Source organism: Typha angustifolia, chromosome 8 (assembly GCF_048772165.1).
Source record: "Typha angustifolia cultivar Huaian chromosome 8, ASM4877216v1, whole genome shotgun sequence".
NCBI classification, from domain to species: Eukaryota; Viridiplantae; Streptophyta; class Magnoliopsida; order Poales; family Typhaceae; genus Typha; species Typha angustifolia.
This window is the reverse complement of record NC_133246.1, coordinates 17,032,367-17,047,329: the sequence shown is the minus strand read 5'-3', so window position 1 is coordinate 17,047,329 and position 14,963 is coordinate 17,032,367. Positions and strand designations below refer to the sequence as shown.

The following is a 14,963-nucleotide window of genomic DNA, read 5'->3' as shown; positions in this document are numbered from 1 at the left end:
GTTAATAATAGTACATATTGTGCTTGCCAATCATCAAACGTTTAGGTAGACAACCAACTGTGAAGGGATTGATCTAAAACCTAACACTCACTGCATCCAGGTTAATGTATTAACTATCAAGGCTTTTATAACTGAATAGAAACGTTTATTGTGGCACTGTGGCACCTTAATCACCCAGGTAGAGGTAGAGAGGCAACTTCATTTAAAAAAAAATGCCAAGAATTTGTACACAATCAGATAGAGGCAATTTAATTCCGTGACAATTGTAGTTTACTTTTTCTATTGTAAGACGTTGATCATTTTCATACGAAGGTTCCAAATAATGGCAGTGCATATCAGCTTAGCAGCTAATAGTAGCTATGCAATTTCAGTGCAGTTAATCGTGGAAAATGGACAAATAATGGCAGTGCACATCAGCTTAGCAGTTAATAGTAGCTATGCAATTATCCTAATTGTGTTTACAGTACAAGCAATATAATCAAATAAAGGCACGAAATATAAGAGAGCTCAAACTTGATCTCTATAAATATATTACATGTAGAAGCAATCATGCAATAGAACTTCCCTGCTGATCTTTGCAAGTAGATCAGGCCTGGGATAAGAAAACCACCAACAAATAAAATAACGAATGAGATTACTAAAGATTACAGCTTTTATATTCTGTACATGCCCTTGACGAGTTACCACCTATTTAGAATCACTTCCCCACCCATTAATTTATTGCAGTGAGAGGAACTCTCGAATCCCTCAAGGCCTGTGATTGAGATTCATAAGTCCCAGAAAAATATTTCGTGTCACCATTCGCCTGCTTGGAAGCAGCCCTTGCCTCCCAGAAAGATTTCAGTAGCTCTTCGAAAGCTGGGGTTCTCAGGTCCTCAATAGATGCCTCACTTGGTAAGTTAATCAGCCTCCTCGTGGGTGTTGAACATGATGGTTCATCCACCTGATTGTATCAGTTAAGGTAAGTAAAATGGAACATATGCAACTTTTTTTCCTTTTTGTACCCCCTTTGAGTTTAGTGCTTACCACATATTCTTCTTCAAGACACTTCCCTGCATTATCTGTGATCTCCACAATCTTATGATAGTGCCCACCCTTTAATTCCCTTAGCTCCTCACGGCAAGGCACGAGCATGGAATCAATGTTTGCACATGCATCGTGGTCGAGTTTGAGTGAACCTGATGAAGATGTTTAGTATTATGTTTAAATAGAAGGAAAAAAAATGATCAAGCTATCCATATGCCAATCAAGTGTGTAACCAAAATGAACATCTTACAATCTATGGAAGAAAGAAGACCCTTGTTTGCAATATCAACATCTTCAAAAGTTGCTGAGACAGCAGAAGACAACTTTGCACGTAGTAATCGATTTGCTTCCATCCCGCTCCTGTCAATATTGAGAAAAGATAATTAGAAAATAATTTTGACAAGACTGATCAACAATTTTACATAACCAAATAAAACCATATACAGCTAATTTGTTACTAAATTAATTATCCAGTACCTAACAATTGAATCTACTGACTCTACATTTCCTTTGCCAAGGCTCAGCAAGGAATTTTGAGCATTTCTCCACTGTTCTGCACCCATGCTAGTCTTTGCCTTGCTGCACATTTGTTAATAGACTCAAGTAATAAATCATGATTGATTACCCAAAAAGAAAAAGAACATCACTGTAAGATTATGTCTACAACTGCATATTTACTCTTACCATTGTTGGAAGCCTTCTTCCAAGGAATATCTGCCGCTCTCAACAGCAGCAGTATCCTCAAGATAGTGTTTTTCAGTCTCTTCCATGTAAATTCCCCATTGTCCTTTGACAGATGATGTGAAGTCATGAGCTGCCAACATTTCTTTTTGCAGATCACTAGTTCTATCTGCTGCACTTGCTCTAAGATTATCAACAGCTGTCTGGACCTGCAAAAAAGAATTCAGTTTAAACTATGAACAACAATTTAAATACTATGTTGTGAATCCACATACAGTGAAACATAGTCTCATAAAAATCTGCATACATCGTGAAAAGTTCCAAGCAAAATTGGTACAGATTAATCTGTTATTCCTTGATGAAAGTGAAACATTAGCATAGTAACATGATAAGAGAAGAACCTGACTTGCAAAGGTTTGCTAATTGCTAATAACTTCACAACTAAAAACTGACACATCTCTCAAGAAAAGGAGGATCCAGACAGGTACCACCCAACTGAAATCTGCTGGCTTGAGAAAATTTAACAACAGAAATACAAGTTCACAGAAAAGGTTACTTCATTATGTTATCAGTTTGCACCCTGTACTTTATAGTGGTGTAGGCAAATAGTAAGATTTTTTTTTTTTTCTGAAAGAGATTCTAGCAAAATAGTTCTTCAAATTTACTTTTAAATAAACTAATAAAGTGCCTAGATGTTCTCTATGAGACAATCCAAAATTTTCTTTAAAATTCAATAGGTTCATCATGTTTGTAGGGTTTCCACATCAAAGGAAAGACTTTGAGATAGAACCTTGACATTGATATTATAAAAAATATGCTAAAAGAACAAAAAAAAACTGTTCCTTCTAATTCTTTATCTAAATTTATCTAGCTCACATGAAAAATCTCACTTTCTGTATTTCGACATAGACAATGAGCCATGAAGATACTCAAATTGAAGTAAAGCAATATGAGACTTTCCCAAATTCCACATGATGCAGATAGGGACTAAAAGAAATAAGTAAATGTAACATAAGCTAGTGAAGTTTGTGTACCAGCTTTTTCTTTCTCGAACTTGAACTTGCTAACATCTCAGCCACCTTTTCTAATAGCTGCTTCTCTTCATTAGCGGCACATTCCTGCCCACAAGATTGCATATAAGACATTGTTGGATGATTGGATCACGTATTCAACACAATGATCAAATATGGAATCACAAAATAACCTCGAACTTCTTCTCAAGATCAAGGAGTTGTTGATCTTGTATGGTTTGAGTTTCTTTCAGTATACTGCTGAGCTTGGATGCATGAAAATCTAGTGTGTGGAAGAAATTAGATGTAATCTTTGAAATAGACCTTGTTGCTTCCACAGCTCTGAGATGTCCCTGCATAAGGAATATAAGATTAGCTACGAATGGTCACTTAAGAAGGAAGCACAATATTCTGGAAATTTTGGGGCTTTTGAGTACTGACCTCACGTTGCTGCTGTGCAAATTGAGCTAACTTGTCCTCTTGTTTAGAGAGGCTGCTTTGTAGTTTGTTAAGCAATTGATCAGCCTCCAAAGCAATACCCCTGAAACACTGTAGAAAGCCAAAGCTAATTAAAACATTTAAGTAATTAAATTAAAGCATTCAGTAAGAGCAAAAGAAAAACTTACGTCCTCAAGAGCTGACGAGTGTGACTGTACTTGTGAATTCAAATTTTCAAATGTTGATTGAGAATTCTTGTCAAGTTCACCAGCTAAATCATCCAAAGATCTGATTCCAGAACCATACATGGCTTTAAGTTTTCCAATACTGTCCCTGAGTTCTTCGGCAGCCTATATGAAGAAGGGGAAATAATGAAAATAGAACTATGTTTACATTTTTGTAGCATGCCTTACAATTTATCGCCAGTATTTCAAAATGTGAAGTGAAACAGGTTATAAGTAGGCATTTACTTCAGCCTTTGAAGAAACAAAAGATTGCATGTCTTCTTCCATTTCTTTCAGCTGGTTCTCCTGCTGCATCACAGAAGCAGAGACGGTTCTATGCAGTATATCCAGCTCCTGAGTTAATTGAGACTGAAATCTCTGGACAAGAATCCTGTTCCCATCTTCTATCTTGTCCTTTCGTTCTAATAAGCCAACAACAAAGAATCCATTTTGGCAACAAGTACTAAAAATTTTGCATCAAGAGTTATGCTTATGCTCACAAGAGACCCAGAAATTTGTGGGGGCATGTTATAAGAAATATAAAATAAGCCACCAACCTATTTTAGAAAACAAGCCCGAAACGTCGGCAGCTGCATTTTCCAGCTCCAAGCGAAGGTAGTGTGCGCGTTCAACAAGTGATTTCTCTGTAACAAATAGCAGTCAGGTATTGTATTCCAAGAAATTTGTTAGCTACCACATAGTCCATAAGTACGGACATGGATCAAGAAGTTACTCCAACAACAGTAATAAAATCATTGTAGGGAAAAAGGAACAAAAAATATATAGGGCCAATAAAAAAATCAAGAAAGATTGCAGTTATTCTTTCTGACCTGATTTAAGAAGATTAGATATCAGAAATTCCTTTTCTTTTATCGTGGCATTTGCCTGTCTATATCTTTCTTCCAAGTCAAGTAGTGCATTTTCAGTGTCCTCCAGCCTTTTCTGTAATTAAAGCATAAAAAATATATATATGTAAAATTCATCTGTTGAAAATGAGTCGTTTGAGAATAATGCAAAAATTTTGGACGTAAGCTACCTGAGTCTTTTCAAGTTTGTCACCTAACTCTGCACTCAATAGTTGTTGAGCATTGTAAAGCTCTTGAAGCCCAATGAGTTGCTGGCACATCAGCATGATAAAGGGTCAAACATTAAACAACAATCAGATTTTGGGAAAGAAAAGTCTTGATTGGAGAACGAACTTTATCCTTTGTATCCAACTCAAGTTCCAAATGCTCTATTTTCTCTGTCATGGCCTAAATAAAATTATAAAAACAAGTGAGATAGCCAGTTTATCAATAGTGGACTGCAGGCATGTCCACAAGAAAGAGAATCAATGGGACTATCAGTGCGGACCTTCTTCTCAGCTTCATCATGCAAGTAGCGATCCCTTGGAATGTATATGCCATTCTTCTCTCTCGCAGCATATACCTCTGGAAAGTGGCAAAATGTCAAGACACTTGGCAAACAAAATATTTGACATTGCCATAAAAAATAGCATGTGCAAGCAAACATGTTAATTGAATAGCAATTTTAGGGACCGCAGTCAGGCAGCTCCTCAACTGCCAATTAATTTCATATCTCCTCATAAATTTCTGTAATAGTGGAACAATATGATCTCTACTATTCTGACCCATTTCAGTGACTACTAGACCGTACGACTTCAAGTCTTAGATTGGACATATATCTGATCACAGGTTGACTTTAACGGCTGAATGTTGCCAGAATATAAAGCTCTCCTGTAATTGCATCGGGTACTATGTAGTTCCATAAACCACCAAATCTATTTTCCATTAAAACATATTTCACTGTGGAGGGAATGAACAGCTAAATATAAAGTAGCATATAACGAAGAACCTTGTTTAAGGCGATCAATTTCAGAGTACAGGTCCTTGATCATAGCAGATTTCATCATCTTTTGATTAACCTGTGATAAAGTGAGAGATAATTAACTACATGCCAACAAAAATGAATTAAGTCAGCAACAACAAAGTCAAATTCGTGGATGACCTCAGGCTTGTTCTTGATATTTTTTGCACGATGTGCATAATCTAATGTGCTCAGGGTCTCTTCCAAACAGTATATGGAAGGTGATATGGTAGCAATAATGCAAGTTTTGGTTTTCCCTCCCAAAGAATCCCTAAGTAATCTTGTCAATTTGCTGTCTCTGAAACCAAAGAAAACAACATTTGAGAAACATGCCAGAGCTACACTGCAGGAACATAAAGCAAGTCAGATGACTGATATAAGAATTACCTGTAAGGAACATGACCAGAGTGCTCCACTAGAGCATTTATAACACGGCCAAGCGTGAGTAAACTCTTATTTATCTCTCCAGCTTCTCTTGCTCTACCCTGCAATACTGTGTTATCAGACCAATGCATTTCCAAAACTTTCACAAGATGAAGAATCCCCGATTTATATAAAGCTATCTATCTCTAATGTCAGTTAATGAAAAGAACAAGAAGATGATACTGGTCAAAAAAATGTTACTCACATCTTTGGCACCTGAGCGCGAGATATTCTCCGAACCAGCAAGATCCACAAGATTAAGCTTCCCACATTTGATCATCTCCTCTCCTTCAGGAGTACATTCCTTAATGTGTATCGTAATAGAGAATATGGAATGCGATCGACTGCTTTGCTTGTTCAGCAATGTTTCTGCAGTTCGCCTTTTGGAAGATCCTTTATCTAAGATCTTGTAGATTTCACTAGCAGTATAGACTACTTCCTCTTCCAGGCCTCTCACCAAAACACCTCCCTTCCCGTCTTCCATGAGAGCTATAGGCTTCTTGGACTTCTCATCAGAAAATTTAGACTCATCCGGTGCCAACAGATCTGTTATCTCCTCATTATAGAGCTCAAGAAACGTGACTTTCATGCTGTATTCAGCACACTGAGCCTCTAGAATGTCAAAGATTCGCCTAACGGCCCTCGGGATAACTCCAGCATCGCTTGGAAATTCTCCAACCTATGGAAGTTACTATCAGTAGCTAATTTATAAACTATAAAGAAAGGCATTGTCTAGAAAAAGATCTGCATCTAAGATGAGAATATTACAGTGTTCTTTCTGCTCCCTCCTTCCATTGTGTACGTTTTCCCTGTGCCAGTCTGACCATAAGCAAAAATGGTGCAGTTATAGCCCTCGAGAACCTCATTCACAATAGGAGAGATGGATTGGTCAAATAGTTCCTTTTGCTTAGACATCGGGCCGAAGACCTAAATCAACAACAGCCAAAATTTCTATCAATTCAAGATAATTTCCTTCTCAAACGGGATCAGAAACGAACTGCATTGCTAAATTAACCAAAAGCAGAGATCCGAGACCTTGTCGAAGGCAAAGGTTCTATCGATCTGCTTGTTTGCAATGGTCTGCACGGCCGAAACTTCCCGCCGGTGCTCATTACACGAAATGACTACCGGCGTCTTCACCCTCATCTCATCGTCGCTCAAGGGCCTGAAACAATCCAAATCACAAGAAAGAAGCAGAAATTAGCATTATCATGTAGGAGATTGGAACAATTGCTTCCTTCAAAGTGGATCTTGCTCACCTGCATCGAAGAATGACCTGGACATTGACCCCCTTTTCCTTATCATACTTGGAACTAGAGCTCCCATTCGTATCATTGGATCGGAAATCTCTTCCCGCCTTATCACTCGACTTGGGGGACTGAGACGGAGACATCGGGACCGCTCTACCTCTCCTCTGCGAGCCCTCCATCTCCAACGCCTCGATTCTCGAGCTTCAGGTGCTAAATCCTCTACAAAATTCACCGAATCCAACTCAGATCGACAAGAAAACACCATAAATCTAGCGATTTAAGCATCAAAAGCCAAATCTTCCATCCAAAAAACCCGACCAAAATCACGCGAATCAAGAATCCAGAAACCGATAAGCCGGAGAAGCGAGCGATGGAAAGAAAATCAAAATGCTGGCGCAAACAAGAACGATAGCAACTCGTTCGACACAGAGACGACGAGGGAGGGAACCGTACGCGGCGAATCGGGCGATCTGAGCTCGCCAAGATTCAGGGAAGAAGAGCGATCCGAGAGGCCAAGGAGAGGGTCTCGAGAGCCGGCGGTGGCTTCTAGTAGAAGAGCTCGTGGTCTCTTTCAATCACCAGCTCTCATCTCTTCTTTGCCTTCGCTTTTACGGATATTATAACGACGCTTTCAAACTTTTCCTAAACTAAATTAATTATAAAAAAAATTAATTAATTTTTTTTTAAAAAAAAAGGTATTAAAAGAGAGGAAAAGAGAGCTAGCTACTTGCCGTTAGTTAAAAGTTGAAGACGGAGAGGTGCTCCCGCTCCCACTCTTACAAGGAGTAACGGCGTTAACTAGCCCGTTCGTGACCGTTAGGAATCTAGGAGCATAACGGTTCCCCACTAATCCACACTCCTTAATTAATTTTCTCCACTTAATTAACAGGAGACAAGGTAGATCTAGTAAGCAATGGACAGGCATTAATAAATATATTAATTTGAAGTTGGACTGAGAAAATAAACAAATAAATATATTAAAAAGGTTGTTAAATGGGCCACAAATCTGAGAGGATTCTCACACACACATATATATAAATATACCTTTGACTCAATTATCCATTAAGTTTCAATTTATAGGAAGCAAGCGAGGCACTTAGAATCTAGCAAAATTCCTTGTGAATTTTGTCACTATCCAAAGCAATTATGGTTAACAAGTTAAAGCTTTAGACCACCCACCTGTGACCAACTACCCTTATTATAAAACTGTCTCATTGATGAAGGGTTCCACCACTGCAAATTGATTAGAAACCAACTCAGCACCAAAGCAAAGACTAAAAGGGTATAGTAAGCATGTGAAGTCCCAGGCTTACTTTGTAATATTATAATATAATATAATATAATATAATGTTCTTACTTCCACCTGTACCTAGGGAGAGAAAACCATTGGTGCTCTAAAATTCATATTATTTTTTTAAAGATTTATTCTTATATTAAGTGTGCCGAATTGTTTATATAAACATTTATAAGACAAAAACGATCATGTTTAATATTTGCATTCCCCCTTTGATAACTTTGAAGCTTTACCATTGGCACCACAAACTTTACACCCTGCTTCTAAAAGTTTAAGTCATCAAGCATATCCATGAGCTTCTTCACTGTCCTTCTAAAACTATTCCTTCTTTACTTGAACAAGTTGCTATATAAGAATATACATCACTATCCAAACTACGAGTACAAGTATTTCTCAATACGAGGTTATATATATATATATATACAAACTAGAGATCGTTGTAACAACTATGATCACCAAAACTTCTCACAAACTAGGCACCCAACCTGACCAAACTCCAACTGACTAGTAAATATAAAGCTACTCCTAAGTTTATTTGATTAAAAAAGAATTATATTATATAAATGTGTTTCCTAACTCACCAAACAAGCTCTGATTCGATTGGTTGGTATGCCTACATATTGCTCAGGTGGAGCAACTTTTTGGAGTACAATTTGTTACAAATATTTGGTAGGATCTTTGGAGAGCACTCATTTGCTTGAGTTGGAAGGCAATCCAAAGCTACCTTTATATATATATATATATGTATATCTTGTGATTTGTTTAAGATGCATGGAAGAGAAGAAGAAGAAGAAGAAGAGCTTTGTGTGGTGGAGATAGAGTGGTTTCACGTGAAGGATGTGGGCCTGAGTAGCACGTGCGAGGTGGGAGTCATCGCTTTTGAGATTGGACATATATATATATATATACAGGTCGAATAATTAACAGCATATATATATTTCTTATAAAAAAAATACTAAATATTAAGTATAAATTACCTTAGAAAAATATATTATGTAAATAAGAGCTCAAATTTATTATTACTGAAATTTTTTAATATTTTTTTAATTAAAATTTGTTCGGAAAAATAAGGAGAAAAATGAAAGTTGGTAGGTGAATGATACAATAATAATTGGATCATCACATGTCGTACTAAGACAGTAACAGATCAACAGCGTCCGGCGTGATCACAAAAGTCTCATCTACTACTTGATGAGATCCAAAAGCAAAACATCAAATTGCCATCAATTATGTGGAACATGCAGGAACATGATGAGTTTCTCCCCAAGCTGGCTGGCCCTCCACTGACAAGGGAAGGAATTTGGTGCAGTCGGGGCTGTAGATGATCGACTCGCATGTCATGTGTTGATAGAATCATAGTGAAGGTTTGGAAGACCTTGGAGCTACAAGACATGGGATGAGAGAGACTTGCTTGGTTTGCACTCTAAGGCCAGAAAATGGCTAAAGTAGCTCTAATTAACTTTGGCATTTTTAGGCTTTCTGTTTGCAAAAACTAAGGGCTGTGGCTGTGGGTGTTTCCACATTTTAGGATTATTGATTTTGACACGTCTTAAATATAGCATGTACATACTTGAACAATTTATTAATTTTGCACAAAAGTACCAATTCCGTTGTAGTCTAGTTGGTTAGGATACTCGGCTCTCACCCGAGAGACCCGGGTTCAAGTCCCGGCAACGGAAATTATTATTATTTTTTTCACTTCATTATTCCTCACGAGGTAGGAGAGCAAAGCCCATAGTAATATGGGCCCAGGACTGCAAAGATGGCCCACCACACTCACTCTTTAAGTTTTATATGGAATAAAACTCAACTAATGGAATAAATATAAGTTTATAACCCCTCTAGTTGGGTATATTCTCTACCTTGAATTTCTACAGAAATTTAATAATTTAACAACGATAACTTTAATAATAATTATTATATAATAATATTTAAAGGAAAAAAGTGATAATTTTTTGAAAGTCTATTAAAAAAAATAGAGTATAAAATGAGTTCTTTACCTCACTAAAATCATGCAAATTTTCTTATTATTCTTTTTATTATAAAAAAAAGAGCTAGCATTTTCCATATTTTCATATATACCCAAAAACCAATAATTTTTCTCAAAATTTCACAGCTATTTATTGAGCTTATAGGCTCGAAAATAATTTTAAACCAAGTTTGATATATATATATATATATATATATATATATATATATATATATATATATATATATATATATGAGTAAATTTTTTTATACTAAATTGTAATTATGCTATATTTTAAAATTTACTTAAATGAATTGTTATATACTCTAATTTTATAGAATTTAGTTCTAAATTTTAATCCTACCATATTTCATTAAATACATAAATATTTCTATTAGTTCATATTTTTATTTAGGCCAAAAGTAATCTTAATTTATTTCAAATTTGATCATGCTCAAAATTAGCTTGAATTAAGTTTAGTTCAAGCTTAATTATAGATATAAGCTCAAAATTATATCTTAGGGTGGATTACATTTACACCCCCAGCTACTATCATCATCCTCCCACTTTTTCAACCAAACAAATAATATATTCCATTCAACATTGAGACGGGAGACCTCATTCATAGCCCATAACTAACACTACCTAATCTAGTCCAATTGCCGTCCCTATCCATTTCCTGATGGGATGGCGAATCAGTAATTTCTCCGACAAAGTTGACGCTTTCTATCAATAGCAGGCAGATTCCTTTGCCACTGGAAAAAAAAAACCCTCCTTGTTTGTATATAAGGGAGAGCGGATCGTCCGTCAAAAGTGCTTGACCAATTCATCCTGTCCGTTGATGTCCACTGCTTAGCATAGCCGTTTTCACAATTAAGCCCTTACTAAAATTTACTTCTACGTTCACACCATGGTTGCCTCCCCCGAGGTCCAGACGAGAACCAGCTGTTTACTTACATAAATAGAGGGTTCGTTTTGCAAACTGCACAGGGCGAAGTTTAAAAAGGCTAAACATAGAATTAGTTGGCCTTTTTTAAATAATGCTAAACTATAGGTGGTTGAATGCAAAAAAAGTATATATATTAAAAGATCAATGCGGCGCACTGGATCCAACGGTCAGGATGATCTTGTACACGCTAAGGCCTAGTGGTAATTCCGTTAATAATGCTAAGTCAAAGGCGCAATTCGGAAGTAATATTGGGAATATAATCGCTGTGAAGATCCCCCCCGCCAGCTAAGGACATCGCCTCTTGGAGATATCCAATATTCCAGCGTTATTTACATCAATATCCTGCAATTGTTTCAAGTATTAATCTCGGCTGCTCTAATTCCTGTTCCCATCTGCCGGACGGGATCTCTTCCGATAGGACCCGAGAGGTAAGCGAAAACCCTAATCCTAGTAATTTCGTGCGTGTGTCTCCTTGTGGATCTGGCTTTCGTTGGATTGGGGGCGTTTGAGATTTTGCTACAGCATTTTTATGATGCGGAAAGAGAACGTAATGTCGTATGATATGATTTCGCTTAGTTGATGGTATATTGATCCTCTATTAGGGTTTCTGGTAACTATCCTTTTGATAGATTTATTGTTTCGGGCAATCGGTTTGTTGGGGCTTGTTCTCGGAATTGGAGTTGCAACTCGCAAGTATGTTTAATTTCTCTGAGTTCTTTATCTGTCTACTAATTCCGTAAAAGATATTTTTTTTCTTCAAATATTTGTTTAAGGTTGGATTTCGGTGATTTTTTTTTTCTTTTACGAAAGATCAACATAGATTTTGGATGATTTGACGTAACATATGTTCATATTCGGGTGATTGATATTTGATGTAATCCACTACCTTTAAGATGATGAATAAGTTGGAACTGTTATTGAGTATTTGGTTTTATTCTATTCTTATCTGCTCGTGACTGATGGTTGTATCAGTTTGTTGATGTTAGGATAGTTCTGTATGTAACTTCCCGCAGTCGGAATGATTGTACTGTTCCAACTTTTTTTATTTGCGGACAATGTTTATTGAGCAATATGTTGCTTTGCTATTCTTTATCAGTGAATTGAAGAATGCATTTGCTTAAACATTAGCAGCCAAGAAATTTTTATGTGCGGACAATGATTATTTCTTGTATAATTTATGATCAACTGATACAGCCATCTAATTTCCTTTGCCAAAAGGGGTGTACTTTATTGAAATTCCAGAGATACTAGCAGTTCATGACATAATTCAAATAATTATGGAAGTGCTTCATGAGCAATCATTTATTGTCCTTATATGTTGGAAGATAATGTACTTCTAAAATTTACTGCTCTTTGTCATCCAGTTGTACATTTTGTGGTATTTACTCTAACTTGATTTTTTGACATAGTACTGTCTGCATACTTGCTGCAGGGGCTCTGTTTGATTTCTGCCTATTTATCTTGCTAAAGAAATGGCTTTAAGTGCTACTTCAAAATTTGCTCTTGCTGTGGCTTTCTTTGGATCATTGGCTTTCATATTTGGTGTAGTCGCAGAAAATAAAAAGGTTGTATCTTTATCTCTGTCTCACTGATGTAGAAAAAATATCTTAAATTTGAGCTTTTATTCTGTAGGTCTATGTTTATAATTTGCTTTTATACGGTCTGCTCGTATAGCGAAGGATTCCCTTCTATTGGCTTAATAAATGTAAATGATTTGATAGTCTGAACTCTGAACCTTTCAAGTGAATACATATTCATTTCCTGTTTATTTAAGTGTACTGTTCTGTGCCATCCTCCCTATGTGAGGTAGCAAGCTGTCAGCAGCAGTAGGAGACGATATTGAGCAATTGGAGAGATAAATGAAACATTTTTCTTTACATTGCAACGTCAACCTAATGCCATCACTGTGGATTGAGTAAGAAAACTTAAGAGCTTTATTTTTCCTTGACTTATCCCTCCTACTACGCATTTATTAACTTGATTGAAATATAACCTATCCCTTGTTTATGTTTTGTCTTGTTGGGAAATAGAAACTATCTCAGATGATGAAATAATATGTTTTTGGTAGTGCTGTGTAATATGACTTCTTTAATCAGCATGATTTTTTTTTCTTATGCATTCTGGTGTAAAACAATGAATTAGAAGCACTTTTTTTTTTTTTCTTTTTTTCTGGTGTGTTTTGTCCTCTATTTTGTCACTTCATGATTCAGTTGCTTCCGTGTTGATGCAGCCTCCATTTGGAACTCCAATTAAAGGAAAAGACGTTGTCATCTGCAAGTTCCCAAGTGACCCAACTATTGCACTGGGAAGTTTCTCTGTTGTGACACTAGTTATAACTGCTGTTATAGGACATCTTGCTGTTTTCTTTCCTTACAAAGGCAGGTCTGTTCCACATGAAGCGTTGTTTCGAAGCACCTCCTTGGTCGTATTCTTTATTGTTGCCGAGTAAGTCTTATTCAGCTTTTAATGAATCCAACTAGAATTTTGAGTACTAATGCTGGCCTATCTATTACTTAAATGCAAAACAGGAGAAGCTGAATGTAAATTGCCAACAAGTTGGTTAGATGAATAATGCATTCTTTTAAGTTGTTACCACTTCACTGTGGCGCATAACTCTCAGGCTTTAGCATTTGGAGAAGTTACCAGTTTGACAAGTGTGCATTTTGGTTTAGGACATTGCCTAGTCCATCTCCTCATTTGACATAATCTATCACATGCCATATTTTGCCTGGCTCTCTTCCCATATCTTCTCTCTTTCACATGTATGCTTGCACCTGTGCAGTATGAAACCCTTTACTCATTATACATTGGTAATGAAATTAACTTTAATGATCTTGTCATTTTCATCCTATGTTTCAGATTTCATAGTTGCAGTCACCGTTGCGTGTTCTCGCTCTCTGATGATGATTAGTTAAAAACCTTATTTAACTCTAGATGATTATTTATTTCTTTCTGATTGACATTGTTTGTGAAATCAGGGTTGTCTCAGCTCTAGCCCTGGGGATGATGATGTGGGCAACTATCACTGAGGGCCTTCATCGTTCTCGTAATGTTCACCACAATCTAGAGACACAGTGCCCCACCGCCAAGACTGGCCTCTTTGGTGGTGCTGCCTTCCTGGCTCTTGATGCAGCTCTCTTCTGGCTTGTGTGCGAGATGTTGACTCTTAATGCAAGAGCTGACTACTTGGATGAGGATGATCCTAAAGGTGAATATGGCCATGTTTATGCTGCTGATGTAGATCCTAATGGGTCCGGCCTCAAGGTCTAACTGAAAAGGGGGAAAAGGAACTCAGTATTAGATATCTTTGCCAAGTACTTGCACTAGTTCATTATATGGATTTAGTCGTCCTGTTATGTATATAAATCAATGCATCTTGTGTGAAGTCATAAACATTGTGTTTGCAATATACTTTGCACCACCTTATGATAGTTATCTCTTTTCTTTTTCTAATTCTGAATCTGCCAACTGAAGTTTTACTTATTCATATATGTGATCTGCTTATATCCTTCACATTGTAAGCAAATGCCTCGAAGTTCTTGCATCAACCAATCAGAAGGTTCAGTTTTTAGTTGTTTAATTGACTTCTACTAGCTAAGAAGTCTCACAGATCTTTATTCTCTATTGAAAAGAAGAGGTCAATTGCAGACCAAATATATCATAAATAATCAAATGAGAAACATGGGCTGCTGTAAATTTCCTGGACTAGTACTAAAAGCATGAAGCTATTTCATTATTAAAAAAAAAAACATGTTCCAGTTTTCCAAATGTCATGTTCGATCTTGTCATCTTGTCAATACCACTACGCTGGTCAAAAGCCAAATAGAACTATG

At 36.7% G+C, this 14,963-nt stretch overlaps 2 protein-coding genes and 1 non-coding gene across 3 annotated transcripts; 2 read left to right on the top strand and 1 right to left on the bottom strand.

The window, feature by feature from the left end:
* Positions 1–418: 418 nt before the first annotated feature.
* LOC140765938 (kinesin-like protein KIN-5A) lies at positions 419–7,518 on the bottom strand. Its single transcript, XM_073105276.1, has 23 exons — positions 7,372–7,518; positions 6,928–7,137; positions 6,704–6,833; positions 6,437–6,595; positions 5,874–6,347; positions 5,633–5,730; positions 5,387–5,543; positions 5,234–5,303; positions 4,733–4,809; positions 4,579–4,632; positions 4,416–4,496; positions 4,210–4,321; positions 3,937–4,023; positions 3,626–3,801; positions 3,344–3,505; positions 3,159–3,266; positions 2,912–3,070; positions 2,742–2,825; positions 1,711–1,916; positions 1,504–1,605; positions 1,277–1,386; positions 1,027–1,178; positions 419–943 (listed from the first exon to the last, which is right to left on the bottom strand). Exons 2-23 carry the CDS (start codon positions 7,095–7,097, stop codon positions 713–715), a joined length of 3,159 nt encoding a protein of 1,052 aa, XP_072961377.1. The 5' UTR covers positions 7,098–7,137; positions 7,372–7,518; the 3' UTR covers positions 419–712.
* Positions 7,519–9,818: 2,300 nt separating this feature from the next.
* On the top strand, positions 9,819–9,891 carry TRNAE-CUC (transfer RNA glutamic acid (anticodon CUC)). The gene has a single exon. It is a non-coding gene; the product is annotated as a tRNA-Glu (tRNA).
* A 1,515-nt stretch (positions 9,892–11,406) lies between these two features.
* LOC140766231 (uncharacterized) lies at positions 11,407–14,583 on the top strand. Its single transcript, XM_073105715.1, has 4 exons — positions 11,407–11,558; positions 12,563–12,695; positions 13,361–13,575; positions 14,109–14,583. Exons 2-4 carry the CDS (start codon positions 12,603–12,605, stop codon positions 14,398–14,400), a joined length of 600 nt encoding a protein of 199 aa, XP_072961816.1. The 5' UTR covers positions 11,407–11,558; positions 12,563–12,602; the 3' UTR covers positions 14,401–14,583.
* Positions 14,584–14,963: the final 380 nt, after the last annotated feature.

Coding starts and splice junctions, on each gene's coding strand:
- LOC140766231 (XM_073105715.1), top strand. CDS start 12,603: ATGGCTTTAAGTGCTACTTCAAAATTTGCTCTTGCTGTGGCTTTCTTT. Junction 12,696..13,360: donor TAGTCGCAGAAAATAAAAAG/GTTGTATCTTTA, acceptor GTGTTGATGCAG/CCTCCATTTGGAACTCCAAT. Junction 13,576..14,108: donor GTATTCTTTATTGTTGCCGA/GTAAGTCTTATT, acceptor TTGTGAAATCAG/GGTTGTCTCAGCTCTAGCCC.
- LOC140765938 (XM_073105276.1), bottom strand. CDS start 7,097: ATGGAGGGCTCGCAGAGGAGAGGTAGAGCGGTCCCGATGTCTCCGTCT. Junction 4,497..4,578: donor AGTTGGATACAAAGGATAAA/GTTCGTTCTCCA, acceptor CTGATGTGCCAG/CAACTCATTGGGCTTCAAGA. Junction 944..1,026: donor GTCTTGAAGAAGAATATGTG/GTAAGCACTAAA, acceptor TGATACAATCAG/GTGGATGAACCATCATGTTC.